The sequence below is a fragment of the Salvelinus sp. IW2-2015 genome, linkage group LG4q.2, assembly GCF_002910315.2.
Source record: "Salvelinus sp. IW2-2015 linkage group LG4q.2, ASM291031v2, whole genome shotgun sequence".
NCBI lineage: Eukaryota > Metazoa > Chordata > Actinopteri > Salmoniformes > Salmonidae > Salvelinus > Salvelinus sp. IW2-2015.
In genome coordinates, this window is record NC_036843.1 from 6,253,244 (window position 1) to 6,274,398 (window position 21,155).

At 45.9% G+C, this 21,155-nt stretch overlaps 1 protein-coding gene across 3 annotated transcripts in view; it reads left to right on the forward strand.

The window, feature by feature from the left end:
- The window catches only part of LOC111963169 (Ral GTPase activating protein catalytic subunit alpha 2), a 188,139-nt gene that overhangs the window by 163,332 nt on the left and 3,652 nt on the right, over positions 1-21,155 (forward strand). For 2 of the 3 annotated variants that reach the window (XM_023986437.2, XM_070443335.1), the window contains one exon: positions 13,425-13,549. In XM_023986437.2, coding sequence (XP_023842205.1) covers positions 13,425-13,549 — 125 coding nt within the window. Of the gene's footprint in view, positions 1-13,424; positions 13,550-18,328; positions 18,370-21,155 lie in introns of all 3 variants that reach the window. The other variant, XM_070443336.1, reaches the window with a different exon arrangement.

A 21,155-nucleotide genomic window follows, 5' to 3' on the forward strand; every position in this document is an offset into this window, starting at 1 on the left:
GAGGTCACAGGATGTAATCTTTACTTGTCCTTTATTAGGAACTGATTTACACCGCTGTCTATCATGGAGACCAATACTCAACTAGCTCTATTGCTCACAGAGCGGTTACCAACCTAGGACCGGTGATAGCGCCGCCTATTGGTTAGATGAGCCAGCATCATTTATCACTCCAACACTCCTTCCCCCATAAATCTGGACTAACTCTTGGTTAGTTTAACATTTTCAGATCTAACACCTACTGTATGAGTATTCCAATAACAGTAACCATTCTCATTGTAGCTGGTAAGTAATCTCTTCACTTATCATTAACATAACCTTCCAGTGTGTTATATCAACTGAACAACTGATTCAATGTTTGCATTGTCATTTCACTTTTGTTTATTGGAAGCAAGGGTAGACTACCTTACTTCCTAAAGGAGAAACAAATATATCCATTACTTTCCAAACTCTCCAAAATGAGCTGGASGTTTCCTAACTCTTTGAGAGTGTCGCAATTCCCCTCTAGGTGAACCTTTGTTGGTTTCCTTAACAAGTGCATTGTCCGTTGGTGGCCGTGGAGTACCTGTGTCCTGTGGTAACTCCTTGCCTGCTGGACTGAGCTTTGTGTTGCATGTCACTGGCTCTGCATAGTCTTGTTCCTYTCTGCTGAACAGCTGATCACCATGCCTACGTACTCCTCTACTATCCCCCACTATCACAGTGTATGAAACAGACCCAGTGATTTCCCATTTAGGTCCACACCCAAAGTTCTTGGTATACACTGAGTCTCCGACTACAAAACTGCAAGCTTTTGCGTGTTTGTCATGCTAAGTTTTCTGTCCTGCTTGCTTAGCCTGCACCTTACTCTTTAGGTCTGGGTGTATCAAGTCTAACGTGCACCTCAACTTTCCTCCCCATCATCATCTCAGCCGGTAAAAGTCCAATGTGCTGTGACGCGATGGCTAAACAACGCTCTGCTCAGTTTTGTCTCCAACGAGTCACCTGCTCTCTTTTTCATTAGCTCTTTGAACGTCTGAACGTCTCTCTACCCAACCATTCGACGCAGGATGGTGTGGTGCCCAAGTGYCGTGTGTGTGATTCCATTCTTTGTCATGATCTCCTTACTGTTCTCACACACAAAACACTGAGCATTGTCTGAAACAATCATCTCTGGAATGCCATGAATAGTGAAACTGTTCCTGAGGCACGGTAGCAGCAGATGTAGCTGGGCTCACTGGATATACGTCCAGCCATTTTGAGTGAGCGTCTACGATCACCAAAAWCATCTTCCCCATGAAAGGACCTGCATAGTCTGTGTAGCCTCCTCCAGGGCTTACTGGGCCACTCCCATGGATGGAGTGGTGCTCTAGCAGGTGTTTTCCTTTGCTCTTGACATGTGGTGCATGACTTGACCTTCTTTTCAWTGTSAGAGTCCATATTAGGCCTCCACATGTAGCTCCTGGCCYTGCCTTTCATTCTGGTCATGCCGAGATGACTCTGATGTAGCTACTCCATCATCACTGTGTGTCCTCTCTCTGGAATGATGACACGAGCTTCCCACAGCACACAGCCGTCCTGGACACTGAGCTCGTGCTGTCTCTSTTGGTATGGAGCAAKCTCYGGTCCCACGTTGTGATCTGGCCACCTCCTCAGTGTGTCCAGCTCTGGATTTGTTGGGAGGTCATCAGTGGGCGGTTCTCCTGGTCCAACATCCGCACTCGTTCCTCCGGAGGCGGACTGCTTGGACACTGGGAGAGGGAGGCGGCTGAGAGCATCTGCATTACCATTGTCCTCGCCTGCTCTGTAAGTAATAACATACTCATATGCTCGTAGTGTTACTGCCCATCTCATTCTTTTACGAATATGATAGCTAACCCCTCCTTATCAAGTTGTGAATAGTTCTTCTCTGCAGGTGATAGAGTGCTTGATACAAACCCTATTGGCTTCTCCCCCCCATACTGGCATGGGATGAGACATTAACGCCCCTACCCCGTAGGGTGAGGCATCACAGGAAAGTATCAGTTATTTTCCTTCATCATAATGCACTAACACTGTGCTCGACTGCAACAGTTCTTTTGACAGTTTGAAGGCCTTTTGTTGTTCTGATCGCCYACACCATGGCTTGTCCTTCCTCAGCAGCTTGTGCATAGGAGCCAATAGTGTCGACAGATTCGGTAGGAAACTCTTATAGTAGTTTAATAMGCCCAGATACGATTTCAGTTCTGTGACTGGTAGGCATTGYTGCCGTCCAGTAGCGTCCACCCTGTGTCCTAGGAATGTCACTTTCTTCTCCGTGAAGCTGCACTTACTCCGTTTCAAGCGTAGCCCAGCCTCCTCCAYTCGCTGTAACACTCTGTCCAGTYTTCGGATGTGGTCCTGATAATTTCTTCCTGTCAGGAGAATATCATCGAGAGACTCTGGGTAATCCCTTGTAGAGTCTRCTCCATAGTGCGCTGGAAGATAGCGGGACTGGAGCTGACGCCGAAGGGGAACTTGGCATATGTGAACAGTSCCTTGTGCGTGTTCACTGTGACATATTTCTTTGAATCTTCATCTAGCACAATCTGCTGGTAAGCATGACTCATGTCTAGTTTGCTACATTTTTCTCCTCCTTCTAAGGACATGAACATGTCCTCCATTTTAGGAATCGGGTACTGTTCTAGTAATGAKACTCTGTGTGGTGACTATAAAGTAACGGTAAACAATCTCACTGTACCGTCTGGTTTTAACACTGGGYCTAACGGTGCTGCCCAGTCTGAGAACTTCACTGGTTCCATGATTTTGTTGTCCTGGCAACGATCTATCTTAGTTTTCATTTCAAACGGTACTGATTTTGGTTTGAAGAAACGGGGTGMGGCATCACTTGATACATGTATCTTTGCTGTGAATCGTTTCAACGTGCCCAACTTATCCTTGAACACTTCCTCATGTTTCTTTAACACTTCCTGTAGAGCATCTTTTCTGTCAAGCATCCTATTCATGGTAGGCCAGTCCACATCCAACATGGCGATCCACCCTCGCCCCAGCAGGTTTGGTCCTGTACCCAGCTACAACTATTTGACTATTCCTTTGTGTTCAACTTTCACATTAGCTGATCCTACAATGTCCACTTTCTGTCCTGTATATGTTTTCAGAGTGATAAAATATGTACCTAGCTCTGGAACCTTTGCTTTCTTCCCTAGCCTAGCATACTCTGACTGTGACATMATTGTTACGCTACAGCCAGTATCTGTTTCTTATTTCACTTTTCATCCATGTACTGTTAAATACTGTCTAAGCYGAGGTACCTTAGTAATGGGTAGTGTCCGTATTGTGAATAGTAAACACATCCTCACAACGCTCTTCCTCTTCCTGTATGAAATTTGCACTTTTCAAATGTCTTTCTCTTCCCCCTCGAKTCGTTATAGGAGCCTTCGTGCTAGTTTTGTCTGCGACTGTAATTCTGTGCTTTGTCAAATGTCCAAAATCTCCTCAGATAAAAGGCTCCACTGTATCTTATCCTCATTTACCCCAAATACTAATCAGTCACGTAGCATCACTGTGAGGGTGTCTCCATAGTTACAGTCCTGTGCTAGCTTCCTTAGCTCCGCCACATATTCAATACCACTTTCCTCTGGTTTCCTATTTCTTGAGTTGAATTTCCACCTTTGTACTATTTCACTCGGTTTAGGATTGAAATGTGTTTTCAGTAGACTTARCAAGTCCTCAAATGATTTCTCTCCTGGTTTTGCCGGTCTCATTAAATTCCTCATCAAGGTGTAGGTTTGCGCGCCCACGCAGCTTAGTAGAATGGCCCTTTTCAAAAAAAWTGTTGAGAATTTCGCAATATTCTTCCCACAACTGTGTCTTGTTGTCAAATGGTGCCGCCGATCCTACTGTGCCTGCCATCCTGTCCATCGTCCAGTCACTGCTGCCAAAGAGAAGGCAAAGTATTTCCTAGCTTCCCCACGTCGATCGGTCTCACTCGTTTAGCCTTTCCTAGCTAACTAGCATGCTAATATTCACTCACGGTAGTTTCACCGTTCAACTCAAACTCCGTAGTCTCACCGAAAAKTTCAGATTTTTGCCTCGTCGCCGAATMTAGTATCTTGAATAGACCAACATATAATTGGAGGACACAGAATGTAATCTTTACTTGTCATTTATTAGGAACCGATTTACAACGCTATCTATCATGGAGACCAATACTCAACATTCTTGATTGCTCACAGAACGGTTACCAYCCTAGGACCGGTGATGGCGCCGCCTATTGGTTAGATGAGCCAGCATCATTTCTCACTCTATAACAGCTCCTGTCTAGCCTGTGAGAGGGCGACCTCAGGATGGGGTTTTAAAGCCCTTTTCTCCTCTGGACTCTAAACCAGTAGTGTGGAGCCCCCCTTCTGTGAGGCCCTCTCAACAGATTAACCTCTTGGTGTGTCCTGAACTCTCACACTGCCAGCTCCCATCCCAAAGCCTAAAATTGTGGTTTCCTTTTGTTTTGTACAATTCTCAGAGGATGAGAGGGCTGCTTTCCAGTCCTCTGGAAGTTCCACTTGACAGAAAAGGAAATACTTGTTTTCACGCTGCTATCCATTAACTCTGTCCTTGTGCTGTTCTGGTGGACTAATAATCCTACTCCTTTGGCCGGTATGAATGATAATCCCAGATGTATGCGTATGTCCCTCCCTACTCTGTGTGTAGAGCAGTATGTGTGAGTGATGTTGTGCAAGGTAGAGGTCTGCACGGGACTGATTTCTTTATCCCTCTCCCTCCCGCTACCGCAGCTTTTCATACTGCTCCCCCTGGCTTTCTGTCAGACTCAAACATGCTACAGCAAGAACTGCTCTCGAACCCAACCGCAGTCCCGCAAAGTTATTTTAGGCGTATGTGACACAGCTCACTTGACAGCCARGGTCCCAGCATTTGTGTGCCCTATGGACAATATCAAAATGCGTAAACATAACATACACTGGCTTTGACGATCATCGGATGTGGCAGGGCTTGTAAACTATTACGGACTGCAAAGGGAAACCCAGCCACGAGCTGCCCAGTGACGCGAGCCTACCAGATGAGCTAAATGTCTTTAACGCTCGCTTCGCGGCAAGCAACTCTGAAGCATGCATGAGAGCGCCAGCTGTTCCGGACAACTGTGTGATCACGCTCTCCGTAGCCGATGTGAGCAAGACCTTTAAACAGGTCAACATTCACAAGGCCGCGGGGGCCAGACGGATTACCAGGACGTGTACTCAGAGCATGCGCAGACCAACTGGCAAGTGTCTTCACTGACATTTTCAACCTCTCCCTGACCGAGTCTGTAATACCTACATGTTTCAAGCAGACCACCATAGTCCCTGTGCCCAAAAAAGTGAAGGTAACCTGAAATGACTACMGCCCTGTAGCACTCACATTGGTAGCCATTAAGTGCTTTCAAAGGCTAGTTATGGCTCACAACAAGACCACCATCCCGGAAACCCTAGACCCACTCCAATTTGCGTACCTTCCCAACAGATCCACAGATGACGCAATCTCAATTGCACTCCACATTGCTCTTTCCCACCTGGACAAAAGGAACATCTATGTGAGCATCCACTGTTCATTGACTACAGCTCAGTGTTCAACACCATAGTGCACACAAAGCTKATCACTAAGCTAAGGACCCTGGGACAAAACACCTCCCTCTGCAACTGGATCCTGGACTTCCTGACCGGCCGCCCCCAGGTGGTAAGGGTAGGCAACAACTCATCTGCCACGCTGGTCCTCAACACTGGGGCCCCTCAGGTGTGTGTGCTTAGCCCCTCCTGTACTCCCTGTTCACCCAAGACTGTGGGGCTGTCGTGGAGTTGGTCGACAGTTTCAAGTTCCTTGGTGTCCACATCACCAACAAACWATCATGGTCCAAACACACCAAGACAGTCGTGAAGAGGGTACGACAACACCTTTTCCCCCTCATGAGACTGAAAAGATTTGTCATGGGTCCCCAGATCCTCAAAGTTATACAGCTGCACCATCGAGAGCATCCTGACAGGTTGCGTCACCTCCTGGTATGGCAACTGCTCTGCATCCAACCGTAGGGCGCTACAGAGGGTAGCGCGTACAGCCCAGTACGTCACTGGGGCCAAGCTTCCTGACATCCAGGTCCTACATACTAGGCGGTGTCAGAGGAAAGCCCATAAAATTGTCAAAGACTCCAGTCACCCAAGTCATAGACTGTTCTCTCTGCTATTGCTCGGCAAGCGGTACCGCAGCGCCAAGTCTAGGTCCAAAAGGCTCCTTAACAGCTTCTACCCCCAAACTATAAGACTGCTGAACAATTAATTAAATGGCCATCCGGGCTAATGTTGCTTCCAAAGACAGTTTGGATCTCGGTAGTGAGTGTTGCAACCGAGGACAGGCGATTTTTACGCGCTTCAGCACTCGGCCATCCTGTTCTGTGAGCTTGTGTTGCCCACCACATCGCGGCTGAGCCGTTGTTGCTCCTAGAAGTTTCTTCTTCACAATAACACCACTTACAGTTGACCGGGGTAGCTCTAGCAGGGCAGAAATTTGATGAACTGACTTGTTGGAAAGATGGSATGCTGCGACATTGAAAGTCACTGAGCTCTTCAGTAAGGCCATTCTACTGCCAATGTTTGTCTATGGAGGTTGCATGGCTGTGTGCTCAATTGTATACACCTGTCAGCAACGGGTGTGGCTTAAATAGCCAAATCCACTCATTTGAAGGGGTGTCCACATGCTTTTGTATTTATAGGCAATGTATTAAACTATAGCCTAATTATATTTAAGTACATTTCCTTGGAAAGATAACTGCCTGTCATTCTCTGCCCGTGCAAGGTCAGTCTATTCTATTTCATTGAGACCACACATATACTAGGCACTCTTGATCTCGCACGCCCAACTAGAGAGAGAAAGGCTACTGGATTCTGAGAGTGTGAATAATGCAGCAAAGATGTCATTTTAATACAATAGGTAGGCTAACACATACAGTCGTGGCCAAAAGTTTTGAGAATGGCACAAATATTAATTTCCACAAAGTTTGCTGCTTCAGTGTCTTTAGATATTTTTGTCAGATGTTACTAGGAATACTGAAGTCATTACAAGCATTCATAAGTGTCAAAGGCTTTTACTGACAATTGCATGAAGTTGATGCAAAGAGTAAATATTTGCAGTGTTAACCCTTCTTTTTCAAGACCTCTGCAATCCACCCTGGCATGCTGTCAATTAATTTCTGGGCCACATCCTGACTGATGGAGCCCATTCTTGCATAATCATGCTGTGAGTTGTCAGAATTTGTGTGTTTTTGTTTGTCTACCCGCCTTGGGATGTGCCACAAGTTCTCAAGGGGATTAAGGTCTGGGGAGTTTCCTGGCCATGGACCAAAATATCGTAGTTTTGCCCGAGCCACCTAGTTATCACTTTTGCCTTAGGCAAGGTGCTCCATCATGCTAGAAAAAGGCATTGTTCGTCACCAAACTGTCCTGAATGGTTGGGAGAAGTTGCTCTCGGAGGATGTGTTGGTACATTCTTTATTCATGGCGTGTTCTTAGGCAAAATTGTGAGTGAGCCCACTCCTTGGCTGAGAAGCAACCCCACACAGGATGGTCTCAGAATGCTTTACTGTTGGCATGACACAGGACTGATGGTAGCGCTCACCTTGTCTTCTCCGGACAAGCTTTTTCCCGGATGCCCCAAACAATCGGAAAGGGGATTCATCGAGAGAAATGACTTTACCCCAGTCCTCAACAGTCCAATCCCTGTACCTTTTGCAGAATATCAGTCTGTCCCTGATGTTTTTCCTGGAGAGAAGTGGCTTCTTTGCTGCCTTCTTCACACCAGGTCATCCTCCAAAAGTCTTTGCTCACTGTGCATGGAGATGCACTCACACCTGCCTGCTGCCATTCCTGAGCAAGTTCTGTACTGGTGGTGCCCAGATCCGCGCAGCTGAATCAACTTTAGGAGACGGTCCTGGCGCTTGCTGGTCTTTCTGGGCGCCTGAAGCCTTCTTCACAACAATTGACCGCTCCCTTGAATGTCTTGATGATCTGATAAATGTTTGATTTAGGTGCAATCTTACTGGCAGCAATATCCTTGCTGTGAAGCCCTTTTTGTGAAAAGCAATAATGACGGCACGTGTTTCCTTGGCAGAGTAACCACTGGTTGGACAGAGAAAAACAATGATTCCAAGCACCACCCTCCTTGAAGGTTCCAGTCTGTTATTCAAACTCAATCATCATAACAGAGTGATCTCCAGCCTTGTCCTCGTCAACACTCACACCTGTGCTAACGAGAGAATCACCTGACATGATGTCAGCTGGTCCTTTTGTGGCAGGGCTGAAATGCAGTGGAAATGGTTTTGGGGATTCAGTTCATTTGCATGGCAAAGAGGGACTTGCAATCTCATCTGATCACTTCATAACATTCTGGATATATGCAAATTGCACATCATACAAACTGGGCAGCAGACTTTGTGAAAATTCATTTGTCATTCTCAAAACTTTTGGCCACGACTTACTTTCAAGCAAAGGAATATATCTGTAAGAAAGAGACTTAGAGCATCAGTCTTTTCTTCTAGGATGACACTGAGCAGCTAGAAGGTGTTGGTGGTGGAAGAGTCATGGTACCAGGATACCCAAGGCCCAATGCAGCCGTTTTTCTTAACATCAAATCATTTCTGGTTAAGTACTTAATTGACGTATGTTATAATCTAAAATAGTCTACAAACAAAATGCTTCTTGGCATAGACGAAATGTTCTCTGCAAGATTTCGTCTGGTCTGAGTGGGGAGGGGACAAAGCTGGAAAAATAGCTGTTATCGGCAGAGAGGTTTGTGAACCTTCTTGCTTATTGGTGTTTAACTAATTTACAGAGGCAGGTCAAAACTGCAATCCCACAAACAGGCTGAAATTTCCAGCTGGGTCTTTTCAAACAGCTCTTACCAAAAGAGCAATTATCACCATTTCACAACTTCACAGTACTTATTCCAACCTCATTAGTGTGGAAATTATATAAACAGAGTAAAATCAAATTTTTTGACTGCACTGGGCTGTTTAATGGTTTTAAATGTTTCTCTTGTTAGGACCTCCAGTGAGCAATAGGGCAAAGACTCTTTAAAAAAACGAATACTAAACTATTAACATCTTCTTGAAGCAAAATCCTTGATTGAAACATAACAAAACAAATCTGTTTTGGTAAAAAGCTGAGGGACGGCCTGGAGAAAATGTGAACGATTCAAAATTCATATACAGAGTTATGGATGCAAGGACTAACCATTCATGATATCAAAATGATAAGTTATATTCTTCAAGTATCAACAGGTATACACTCCCCTCCATATGTATTTGGACAGTGAAGCTACATGTTTGTGTTTGGCTCTGTCCTCCAGTATCTGCGATAGAATGTTTCATATAAGATGACAGTGAGTACAGAATGTCAGCTTTTCTTTCAAGGTATTTTCATACATGTCTGTTTCACCATTTAAAAATGAAAGCACTTTATGTATCTATTCCCCCATTTGAAGAAGCCATAAGTATTCAGACAAATTCACTTACAGGGTTTTAAAGTAGTCAAAAGTTTAGTCGTTTGTCCCATGTTTCTTGCACACAATGACAACGTTTAAGTTGTGACTCTACAACCGTGTAGGATGAATTTGCAGTTGGTTTTGGTTGTGTTTTGCATCATATTTTTCCCAATAGTAACTGAATGGTGAATAATGTCTTGTGCCATTTTTCAATCACTTTTATTGTAAGTAAGAATAGGAGATGTTTCTGAAAACGTTAGTTCTTCCCTATGTGAAATGTACATTTGGTCAAAGAGTCGATGAAGGAGCACCATAGTGCAACTCCAAGCAGTATCTGAGTAGGCCATGTTTATTTTTCTACAGGAGATGTCTCCATTGTYTTTTAGGCCTACTCTGAGTTGACATATTTCGGACTGATTACACCTGTGATGCGTGCAATAGTGAGGCAGCAGACTTTGTGAAAATTTATATTTGTGTCATTCTCAACTTTTGGCCACGACTGTACAAAGCKGATAGACCACAGTTTCCAAATTAATCTGCGGGGAAACAAAAATGTATCATCCCAAAGTTGTCTGTCTGAAATGCCCGATAGGGAGAGGACAAGGGCGTGGGGGATGCGCAGAGGTTCAATATAAGTCCCTCTGGACTGGGAGGATGCAGAGAGAGACTGAGGACGGATCCCTCTGGAGGGAGGGAGAGAGGGTGCTCTGGGCTGCTCTGGGCCAGAGCAGCCTGTTAAGAGCCATCTGAGGCCCTATTCACCTTGAACATGGCCCACTGCTGCTGCCTGACCTTGGTTTTGATCCATAAAGGCGCTTGACCCTGGATTCCCCCTTGGCCACCCTGCCATCTGGACATTACGCTCAAACACACACACACATATGCATCATGCATTAACACATGCACACACACGTGCAGACACACATGCACACACACGTGCACTATTGTGTGCGCCCTCTGTTTCAGGGAACACATCGGCTTGTTTATAAGAGTGCCAGAGGTGGAGGCTCCATGTGTGGTGTGTGTACAATTCACATCACCCAACAGCCACACACCGGCTTTATCTGAGCCTTAAGTCACTGCCTTTTGTACCAGTGAGCACCATGGGGGCAGAGTTAGAGGAGGGGCTTGTATAGAGCTGGAGGATGACTTTTATCTACTAAATGCCTCCATTGTCGTTGCCATTGTCAAGTGGATTTGAAATGTGCTTTTTTTTGGTCATAACCAATACCTTTGTGATTTCTCCTTCTCTCACAGTTTCTTTTAAAGGCTGACCTTGTTGTTGAGTGACGTCAGAGCATTATTTTATGTTACAGGTTGTTTACAATCTCGTCTAACTGAAGAGGTTTGTTTGTCAGTTGCTCATGCAGCGTTCTGACACGCTTCACAGACAGGATATTCCCTCTCCTCTCCCTAATGGGAATGTGCAGCTCCTTGGAACTTGGGGGAATATTGGGAGATTCTTAGTGGTAGAACATGCTTCTGGAAGCCTCTCGACCACTCTTTTTTACTTAACAGTTCAACTGTGAAATGACAATTGTTCTACGGATGACTTGTATTGCGTTGATACCGCGGAAAGTTATTGTTGTTTTCATCCTGGCAAGGTCCCTGTAGTATAGCCTAATGGTTTTGAGTGCCAGGMGTCTGCAGTAGCCAGGGGTCTGCAGTAGCCAGGGGCCTACAGTAGCCAGGGGCCTACAGTAGCCAGGTACATCAGTAAATGATAAATAACATACCAACATAGCCATATCTCGGGTAATGGCCATTTCATCTGAAGAGGTAATTCCTTAACAGATATGTGTTGCCACAGAGAGAGAGAGACCGCATGTTTGTCGCCCAGGGAAGGGTCAGTGGGTTTGGCGAACGCGACGTGGATATGCTTTTTCCGTCGTTGTCCTTTGATTTAATTACTGGGTGCTAGGCAAGCAGGAACAGCTTTTGTGCACATGTAGGGGAACATTCTGTACCAAGCCTGTAAGTCGTTAGTGACAGAGACAGAGGGAGGGGACCATAGAAATAGAGTCTCTAGTTCAACATTACCACTCACCTTGTATCTGAGCTTTTCTAGGGATTTATGTGCTACAAGTTTCAAATCCGCAGAAGCCGTGCATTTACTGATTGCACTCAGTCGATTCTCTTTCCATCTCTTTCCTGATCTCTCTCTCCCCGTTGGTTATAGTGGGTAGAGGAATCGACAGAGTGTATGAGAGGTGTGTGTCAGAGGAGAGTGGAGGGCCACCCCAGCTGGAGTCAATATTTGCTTTAGGAATCTCAGTAATAGGCCGGGACACAGTCATCTGCATCTCTGATAATGGACAACCATATGGCTCTGTTGGCTCAGTGGACTGGAGTTCGCTCGTTCGCTCACTCTCTCTCGGTTTACAGATTTTCTCTTCCTCCCCCCCCCCCTCCTATCTCCACGTACATTCATAAAACCCGGGATTTGACCCGTCACATTGTGCTGTGACCTGGGTTGCCATGGCAGCAAAGTCTGTGATGTTCTCTATTGTGTCCCCACTCCTGGTTGAATCAGCGGGATCTGGAGGCAGGTAAAAGATGACTGTGCAGCCTCACAGCTATCTTTACTGGCAGCCTCACACACAGCTCAGGTGATCTTAACCCATGCCCTTGTGTTGCCCCTACTCCGTGGATTTAGAACAGACTTGCTGCACCAATGAAGCTTATCTCCCTCTCTTTCTCCATGCCACTCTCCCTCCCACCGTGTGGTGAGCAGCTTGCCTGTCCTCAGGCTGGCCCAGGCCCTAGGCTCAGGTGCCCGTCAGCCCCAGTTTGAAACGGCTGCCTTTCAGCCATTCGTCATGCCTGCCTCAACCCCTGCTGTGCCAGCATGTGCCCAGTCCATTCCATTTTAGCCAACCCAGCTTAGTCCAGCCCATACACATTCCCAGTAACATCCACTTCCAGTGCCAGCCCTTCTTCTCACCAACACTCTACCAGAGCAGAGGGGCCCTAGCAACAGCCTAGCAACACTTACTACAAGCAGCAGTCTGTTAATGAGAGCGGAATGAGCCCAGCAGGTTCCTGGAGTCGGGGGCTCTAGTAGATGCCTGTTTGGGTCGACTCTTGACGAGGTGACTGAATAACCATTTGTTAGGTGCAGTTATCTAGAAGGAAAGACAGAAACCTACAGCTAGCATAGTTAGTGACATTCTAACACACACACACACACACACACACACACAGAGAGAGCAGCATTTTGAGCCCTTTTTGTTATTCTGTTATGTTCTATCCTGACTGACTGTCTGTATCCATCCGGCACCATATTCCCAGGTTGCTCTCCCTGCCTGCCACTCTGAATTTGAAATGTCTACAATTTTCCCCCTGACGGGTTGGAGAAGTGCCAGTGTGGGAGGGATGTCCGAGAGCATCTCTCTGTCTCCAGCAGGGGTTCTATTAGAGTGCCCAGGGATTTTTATTGTATTTTACCTTTATTTAACTAGGCAAGTCAGTTAAAAACAAATTCTTATTTTCAATGACGGCCTAGGAACAGTGAGTTAACTGCCTTGTTCAGGGGCAGAACCACCTTGTCAGCTCGATCTTGCAACCTTTCGGTTACTAGTCCAARGCTCTAACCACTAGGCCAAGGAGAGGCGAGGCGAGAGGAGGCTCATGCCTGTAGTGTTTTTATTTGGTGACTGCTTTCCCATTTGTGGCTGTGTGGCCAGGGTGATTGTCTCTCCAACGGTCTGGTTATTACTACTCCTCTGTCTACTCATGCTGCCTTTTGTCTGTGTCTGCTACTGTTGTTGGTCAGAGAGGCTCATTTCTCTATTATGTGACGGTGCGATGGGTTTTCTTCACCTGTTGTTTTGTCTTGATTGACTATGTTCCTGCATTGATGAATTGAGCGTTTTTGTTTCGATTCATTGGGCTGTAAATCAGCTGTTTTCTAGGTCTCTTCCTCTGGTTTTCCTTAACCCTGGCCCCAGCTATGAGGAGCGGGCGCTGTACCTGGAGGCCATCGTGCAGAACCACCGAGAGGTCATGACCTTTGAGGACTTTGCCTCGCAGGTCTTCTCCCCTTCACCCAGCTACTACCCAATGAGTGGGACAGGTAAGAATCCCATGCTCTCCTCCTCCACTTCCTCCACAGCAGCACACCTGTTAGCCCTCTTCAGGCCCCTCCATCTCTGTGTCCTGGTCCTTGTCTCCTCACACCCACACTCTGATGAATATCAAAGGCAGCAGGGCCAATCTCTCTCCACACTGTCTGAGCAGCAGCATCAAAGACTTCACCCGTGGCTCAACAACTTAGTCGGGCCCTGCTCCTTGTCTCGCTGTGTACTGTTTCATCTCACCTCCTCCTTTCTGGTTTTTATCTCCCTCTCATTTAATGAGCCTGATCGAAATATACATGTGACATGATTAAAGGTGGGTCAAGCCCCGTGCATGTGATCGGACTCTTCTTATCGGCGCCTCCGTCCCCGTACCAGAGATGTGTAGTAACTAACAGTCGACGGTGAACACTGGGTTCACACTGCTATCCTCCAGAGGTCAGGAGGAGGAGATGGAGGGGGACTTCATTAAACAATGTCTCCTCTTCCTGTCCTGCCTGGCCTAGATCTGATGGGTCTATAACAACAACACCACCACTAGCATCCAATCGATACAGCAAGGATAAAACTGGACACCTGTGCTGTTCTACTTTGTGATAACTGGATCTGTTATCGCGTGTGTCTGGTCTACGCGCGTACGTGCATGCCTTTTTCTGTGTGTGCGGTCGTGTGTGAACGGTCGTGTGCGTCGTGTGCGGTCGTGTGTGTGTTGTGTGTGTGTGTGTGTGTGTGTGTGTGTGTGTGTGTGTGTGTGTGTGTGTGTGTGTGTGTGTGTTGTGTGTGTGTTCAGATCTCAGCGAGCAGCCCCAGAAGGCAGGGTTGATAAGCAGACTGGCGGAGGCAGGGGGTAGCAGGTCTATTAACATAATTACAGTCTGCTCCCTTTACTGCAGAGGTGGACAGGAGTCCCAACCACACCTGCACACCGTTTTTATTTGTTTATCTGTATTGTTGTCTATCACTTGTTTACTTTGGTGCAAATAAATACATTCTAAAATAAAAGAAGTCCTAAACTGACCTCTATTGACCTTTTTCATCAACCAGAATACTAAACAGGGACTATTCCTCAGGGAGAGGGAGGGAGCGATAGAAAGGCAGAGGTAAACAGAAAGGGGAGAGATTGAACCAGTGAGTGAGAGAGAGTGATGGAGAAAAGACATGTAATTACCCAGCGCCGGGTCATGTCTATCCTCTGCTGTTGTGGGTTATTTCAGCAGTGGGCTCTTCTGTAGTGGGGCAGGAGTAGGYTACCTGGTTGGCTTCTCATTGGGATTGTGGGAGCAGAGGCCAGACAATAAACCATTATTTTCTCATATTGTTAAATGAGGATTGGTTTCACAGTATTGTGCATCAGCTGTGTCTGCTGAGAGCAGCCAACAGCAAGACTTAATGTACTAACCCTCTTTAATGCAGTGGAAATATAGAAATTAATGGGCAAACATTGTTTTTGGGCTATTGCTTCTGTTTGTATGTCTATGTAAAAGTGTGTGTGGTGTATGCATACATTTGTGTGTCCAGGATTTAGGCTTTTGTCCACAGTGGGTTTGTAATCAGCTGGCCCTCTGCATCAACTGTTTCTAGGCACAGCACCACGCCACAGAGATGCAGGGCAATTTCAGGACTCATTCTTGGTCTGCATGCGGTCTTCACCTGGTAATCTTTTAAACAAGGGGGAGGTTAAGTCCTAGTAGTACACGCACACGCATACGGGCGGCAGGAAGCCTAGTGGTTAGAGCATTGGACTAGTAACCGAAAGGTTGCAAGATCGAATCCCCGAGCTGACYAGGTAAAAATCTGTCGTTCTGCCCCTGAACAAGGCAGTTAARCCACTGTTCCTAGGCRGTCATTGAAAATAAGAATMTGTTCTTAACTGACTTGCCTAGTTAAATAAAGGTAAAATAAACACAGACAGGTGCTCGCAGCTTCTTCCAGTGATAAACCAGGCATTCCCTTCTTTTCTGAGAAGTTGTTTTGAAATGGTAMTTTTTTTGTCAACATATTTTCATGTATTTCTAGCAGTAGTGTGGATAATGTGCAACACATTTATGTTCATAACATGTCCTGTGTATGGTTCTATGCATCAACAGGTGGTCACTAATATATCCTCACAACAGGCTCCTTTAGTTTTCTCCCTGTTAGTGTATCGTTGCTGTGTACTACCCTCTAATACATGGTTCCCTATTTTATTTTGCCCACCAAGTTTTTGAACAAGGAAAAACAACATATTGTTGGACATAAGACTGTTAAAAACACCAGCAAATCCGCTCCAAGTGATTTTAATTTAGGAAATCTGCTCCAAAGTATTCTCACGCATAATAGAGCGATATAAGTGATCGTATAGAAATGTAAGGTTTGAAATGATTGTTTTAGTCATATCTGTTTCAGCATACACCGAGTGTACAAAACATTATGAACAGCTGCTCTATCTATGACAGACTGACCAGGTGAATCCAGATGAAAGCTATGATCCCTTATTGATGTCACCTGTTAAATCCACTTCAAATCYGTGTAGATTAAGAAGAGACAGGTTAAAGAAGGATTCTTAGGTCGTAAGACATGGATTGTGTATGTGTGCAATTGAGGGTGAATGGGCAAGACAAAAGATTTAAGTGCCTGTGAACGGGGTATGGTAGTAGGTGCCAGGCGCACCGGTTTGAGTGTGTCAAGAACTGCAACGCTGCTGGGTGTTTCCACGCTCAACAGTTTCCTGTGAGTATCAAGAATGATCCACCACCCAAAGAACATCCAGCCAACTTGATACAACTGTGGGAAGCATTGGAGACAACATGGGCCAGCATCCCCGTGGAACACTTTCAACACCTTGTAGAGTCCATGCCTCGACGAATTGAGGATGTTCTGTTTAGGTGTTCCTAATGTTTTGTGCACACAGTGTATATATTCTTGCGGTCAATTGACAAATTATTTGTAAATTGGTTCTGGCCCCCTGAACGTGCGTTTAAGAGGAAATCGTCCCGCAGCTGAATCTATTGTGGTGCTTGTCGTTCCATATGCTGCTGCAGTGTGTGTGCTTGTCAATACTCCTGCTTTGGCTCGTTGCTCCACTAACATGTCATCCATGATGCGCAGCGTGCAGGTGTTGGCCGGGGATGGTTTGGGACGTGGAGTACCCCTGGGCCAAGCTGGACTGTAAGACTCCTGCCTGTTTCCTCCACTAGGCATGATGCCCATTGTCCACCCTCCACCAGCAACATTAACCTGTCCTTCACCTCTGACCCCACAGCTACGCCATCTCAGTGAACCTCAATCACCCCCCCCCCCCCCCCCATCTTCCTCCTCCTGCATGACCCATCTTATACACACAGTAGATTGCTGTCATCCTCGAAACTGAGGGTCTACAATGTCACTCATTAGAGGGTTGTACTCTGTCTGTCTGGATTTGGATTCATGTGGTTTGAGTGTTTGTTGGCATGTTGGTTTGCCTATGGACTGTGTGTTTTCCTATGGAGTTCTACACTGGCTGCAATACATGTGAAGATGGAGTTAAACAACATGATTATTCAATGGGTTGAATAAATGTGGATTTTAAAAGAGGTAAACAACTTCTCTCATGAGACCCAGCTGCTAATGGATTCAAACTGAAGAGCTCTCAACTCCCCAGAGTCTAGACAGGCCTCCCTCTCTCACCCTTAAACCACTGTCTGTCTGGAGACAACAACTCTTCACCTGCTTTCCTCGTCTACCTCTGCTTTAACTGCATCGGTTGGCTACTGAAGAGCCGCTAGCTTTCACCATGTGTCGGAGAGGTCAACCTGGTCGGTGGTTTTTGTTTGTTCGCGGGACAGCACGTTGTATGTACTTCAGTGCAGATTAATTGTGTTATCATATACACAATCACAAGCACTGTTTCATTAGTACGTGGTATATTTAAGCACTAAGGCATGAGGGGCTGTGATATATGGCCAATATACCACGGCTAAGGGGTTTTCTTAAGCACGACGCGATGCGGAGTGCCTGGATACAGACCTTAGCCGTGGTATATTGACAATATACCACAAACCCCTGAGGTGCCTTATTGCTATTATAAACTGATTTACCAATGTAATTGAGCAGTAAAAATACATGTTTTGTCATACCCGTGGTATACGGTCTGATATACCACGGCTCTCAGCCAATCAGCATTCAGGGCTGGAACCACCCGGTTTATAATGATTTGTAAAACACAGATATGATAATATGCCTTTTTTTTCTCTAACACTGATCTCTATCTCATGGTGTTGAACTGGTTCAGGTGCTTTTCACATAATTCAGCCCAACATATTCTTATTTCATAATAAGCAGTCATACGCAATGTAAAGTAAAGCCTATGCAATGTAAAGTTACAGAAATCATTTACCGATCAAGAGCACGCAAGAGACTCCAACCAACACAAAAGTGGACTTCTCGCTGTCTGATAATGCTGCCGTCTCTTAACATATTAAATGTCTTATTGGATGCGTCCTGTTTCCTTGTTTCTTGTATGACTGTGATCCTCACTGTGACAATATCTAACCACACAGGCTTCCTGAATGTCCCCCTCACCTCCCTCTCTGACTGTCGGTCTACAGCAGGGCTGTGTTGTGGTGACTGTCGGTCTACAGCAGGGCTGTGTTGTGGTGACTGTCGGTCTACAGCAGGGCTGTGTTNTACAGCAGGGCTGTGTTGTGGTGACTGTCGGTCTACAGCAGGGCTGTGTTGTGGTGACTGTCGGTCTACAGCAGGGCTGTGTTGTGGTGACTGTCTGTCTTAATGTGACGCTCTACTGTCTGTTTTTCTTTTAGATTAAAACATGTTAAAGGTGTCATTACAGTAATTGAACAAGGTAAGCCCCGAGCACCGGCCGGAAGCTTGTGTGTCGCCCTAGAGCCTACCCTCGCTCGCCTGTTCACTCATCTCTGGTTTCTCCTTTATTTGGTACTAACGCTTTATTTACCCAACTACCGCTTTTTAAAGGAACGTTAACAAAACGGTGTATGGGGGGTTGATATGACGTTATATGGGGATTGTGTTCTCTATTTATCCAGGCGGTAATTGCGAGTGARGCTGCACGTTTCGGGACAATTAGCACCTGACTCAGTAGTAGCATGAGCAACACGGCCACTCTTCTCTCTGGCTAAGCTTCTGCATGTCACTCCTTTATATTTATCTCCCCAGTGCTTTTTTTCCTTCCTTGTTCATTATTTTTTTCTCCCCTGTTTGCCTAGGGCAGAATGTGATACTAACACCTGCCGTACTGGAAGAAAACGTCTGTCATTTAAGCTTTTTTTGAATTGCTGCAGGGGACCGATGGGGATGAGGCCCATTTATGTCCTTAGTTTTTTTTTTTTGGGGGGGGGGTTGTCTCTCTCCTTTTTCTCTCTCACTTTCTTTCTCTCTCACTTTCTTTCTCTCTCTCTTTCTCTCTCTCCTTTCTTTCTTTCTTTCTTTCTTTCTATGAAAGGATCTCCGATTAAAGGCACCCTGTGCAGGTCTCTGCCCCATCATGGCCTCTGTCAGGATAGTTGTTAAAGAGGTAATTCAGGATTTTGACAATAAAGCCCTTTACCTACCTCCCCAGAGTCAGATGAACTCGTGGATACCATTTTTATGTCTCAGCAGGCAGTTTAAAGGAAGTTACTAACGGTAGCGCAATTGCTAACTAGCGTTAGCACAAAGACTGGACGTCTATGGAAACTGCTAGCATGCTAGTAGATATTGCAACGACTGGAAGTCGATGGTTACACTAGTTTGCACCGGCTTGCCAAACGACCTCTGACTTCCTTCATGCTGGATGCAGAGACATAAATTGTATCCCTGAGTTCATCTGACTCAGGGGAAGTTGCCAAAATCCCGAAGTATCCCTTTAAGGGGGAGCTCAGAGGAATTACCTTGGTTGCTCTGAGTCTTAGTGTTATGATGAACCAGTCAGACACCGGCCAACTGAAGTCTTGGGAGATTTTTGTTTCACCCTGGAGATATATTATGCATGTGTTATTTTAATAATCAACTTAAGTTTGGGTCATTTTTGGGCTGCATATGATATATGCAGCCCAAAGTGCTGCAATTTAAAACAAGCATGAGTGTGTTGTTAATGGGTATTAAACCGATCACTCAATCTATAGAGGTGTCCATTGCATGGGTGGGTTCTAGGTAGCATGCTGGTGGGCTAGTAAATGTAACGTCTGTGTGGAGGRCTTTACCTGAGAGGGTTATCTTATCTGCGGCCCACTTCCCTCCCCATTATCCAACAACTATACGAGAGGGTGGGGCGTGGTAGGGCCCAGCGGTGGCAGGGCCCAGCGTGGCAGGGCCCAGCGGTGGATTGGTCAAAGTGGAAGCTAGTGGAATTCTGGAGTTGGAAGTGGGGCTGTAGGGTTGGACTTGGGTTAGGCCTGCCCCTACGTCGACTCACAGCCCTCCTCTGTTCTTTTCAGATGCATAATGAAGATCCATTCRGCTAACACACCCACACACACCCTTAACCCCTCTCCCTCTGAATGAGTGGAAGTCAGGGATGCTCGTGTCCACTGGGCTGAGTGTCTGTTACTGCAGCCATCTGCTGTCCCTTTTAGCTGCAGGAACTTGAGATGCTTCAGAAAGATGGAGAGAAAAAAGTGAAGGAAAGAAAATAGGCAACCAGATGCCATCTTGGCAAAGCAGGAAAGTTGTTTAAGCTTGAGGRATCGCTAAGATGCGTTGGGGGATGTATGCAAAATATGTTTGCTCTTACTTGCTCTTACTGGCCTTTTCACTGCTTGCAGCCTGTAATCATTTTTATTTTGTATTTATTTAACCTTTACTTAACTAGGCAAGTCAGTTAAGAACAAATTCTTATTTACAATGACGGCCTACCCCGGCCAAACCCGGACGACGCTGGGCCAATTGTGCGCCGCCCTATGGGATTCCCAATCACGGCCTGTTGTGATACAGCCTGATATTGAACAGTGACCCCTCTAGCACTGAGATGCAGTGCTTTTAGACCGCTGCACCACTCGGGAGCCCCGATCCACAATGTTGAACAAAAGGCGTCTCTTCACATGCTCGCAACATGCCTGTCCAGTTAACATAATGTTCCATTCACTTTTTACAATACACCATTTTAAGACTTGAACAATCTGTCACATTCTCTTTATGCTGAACAYCGAAGGCAATTTTATTCTTAGGACCACGTGGTTTAAAATAGGTTGCTTWTTTCCCCCCTACTCATGCAAGCATCTGCCCACCCAAACCCAAAGTGTTGGGAGAAATATCCAGCTTCTCTCCCCTAGTAGCCTCTAGTCTAGCCAGTCAAAGCATGTGATGAAAGAATGGTGAACATTGCATCTATATGTGTATATAGCTGGATCMAGTCACGTGCCACTTTGAAAACTGTGAGGAATTAAAGGTTCAAATCAATCTATACACTTGTTTCTGTTTTGTTTTGGTATTATACATTTGAGGGAGTAAGCAGTTTGAGGTGTCTGCTTTGGGGGACGGGGAGCGATGACATGCATGGCAGTCAGAACATGCTGGAGTATGCCAGTCTTATCAGCGCTATGTTAGCCTGCCACGTCTCACCACTTCTCTCCATCTTTCTCCCCTCTCTCTCCCCCACTCTATCCCTTCTCTCATCCCCTCCCTCTCTCTCTC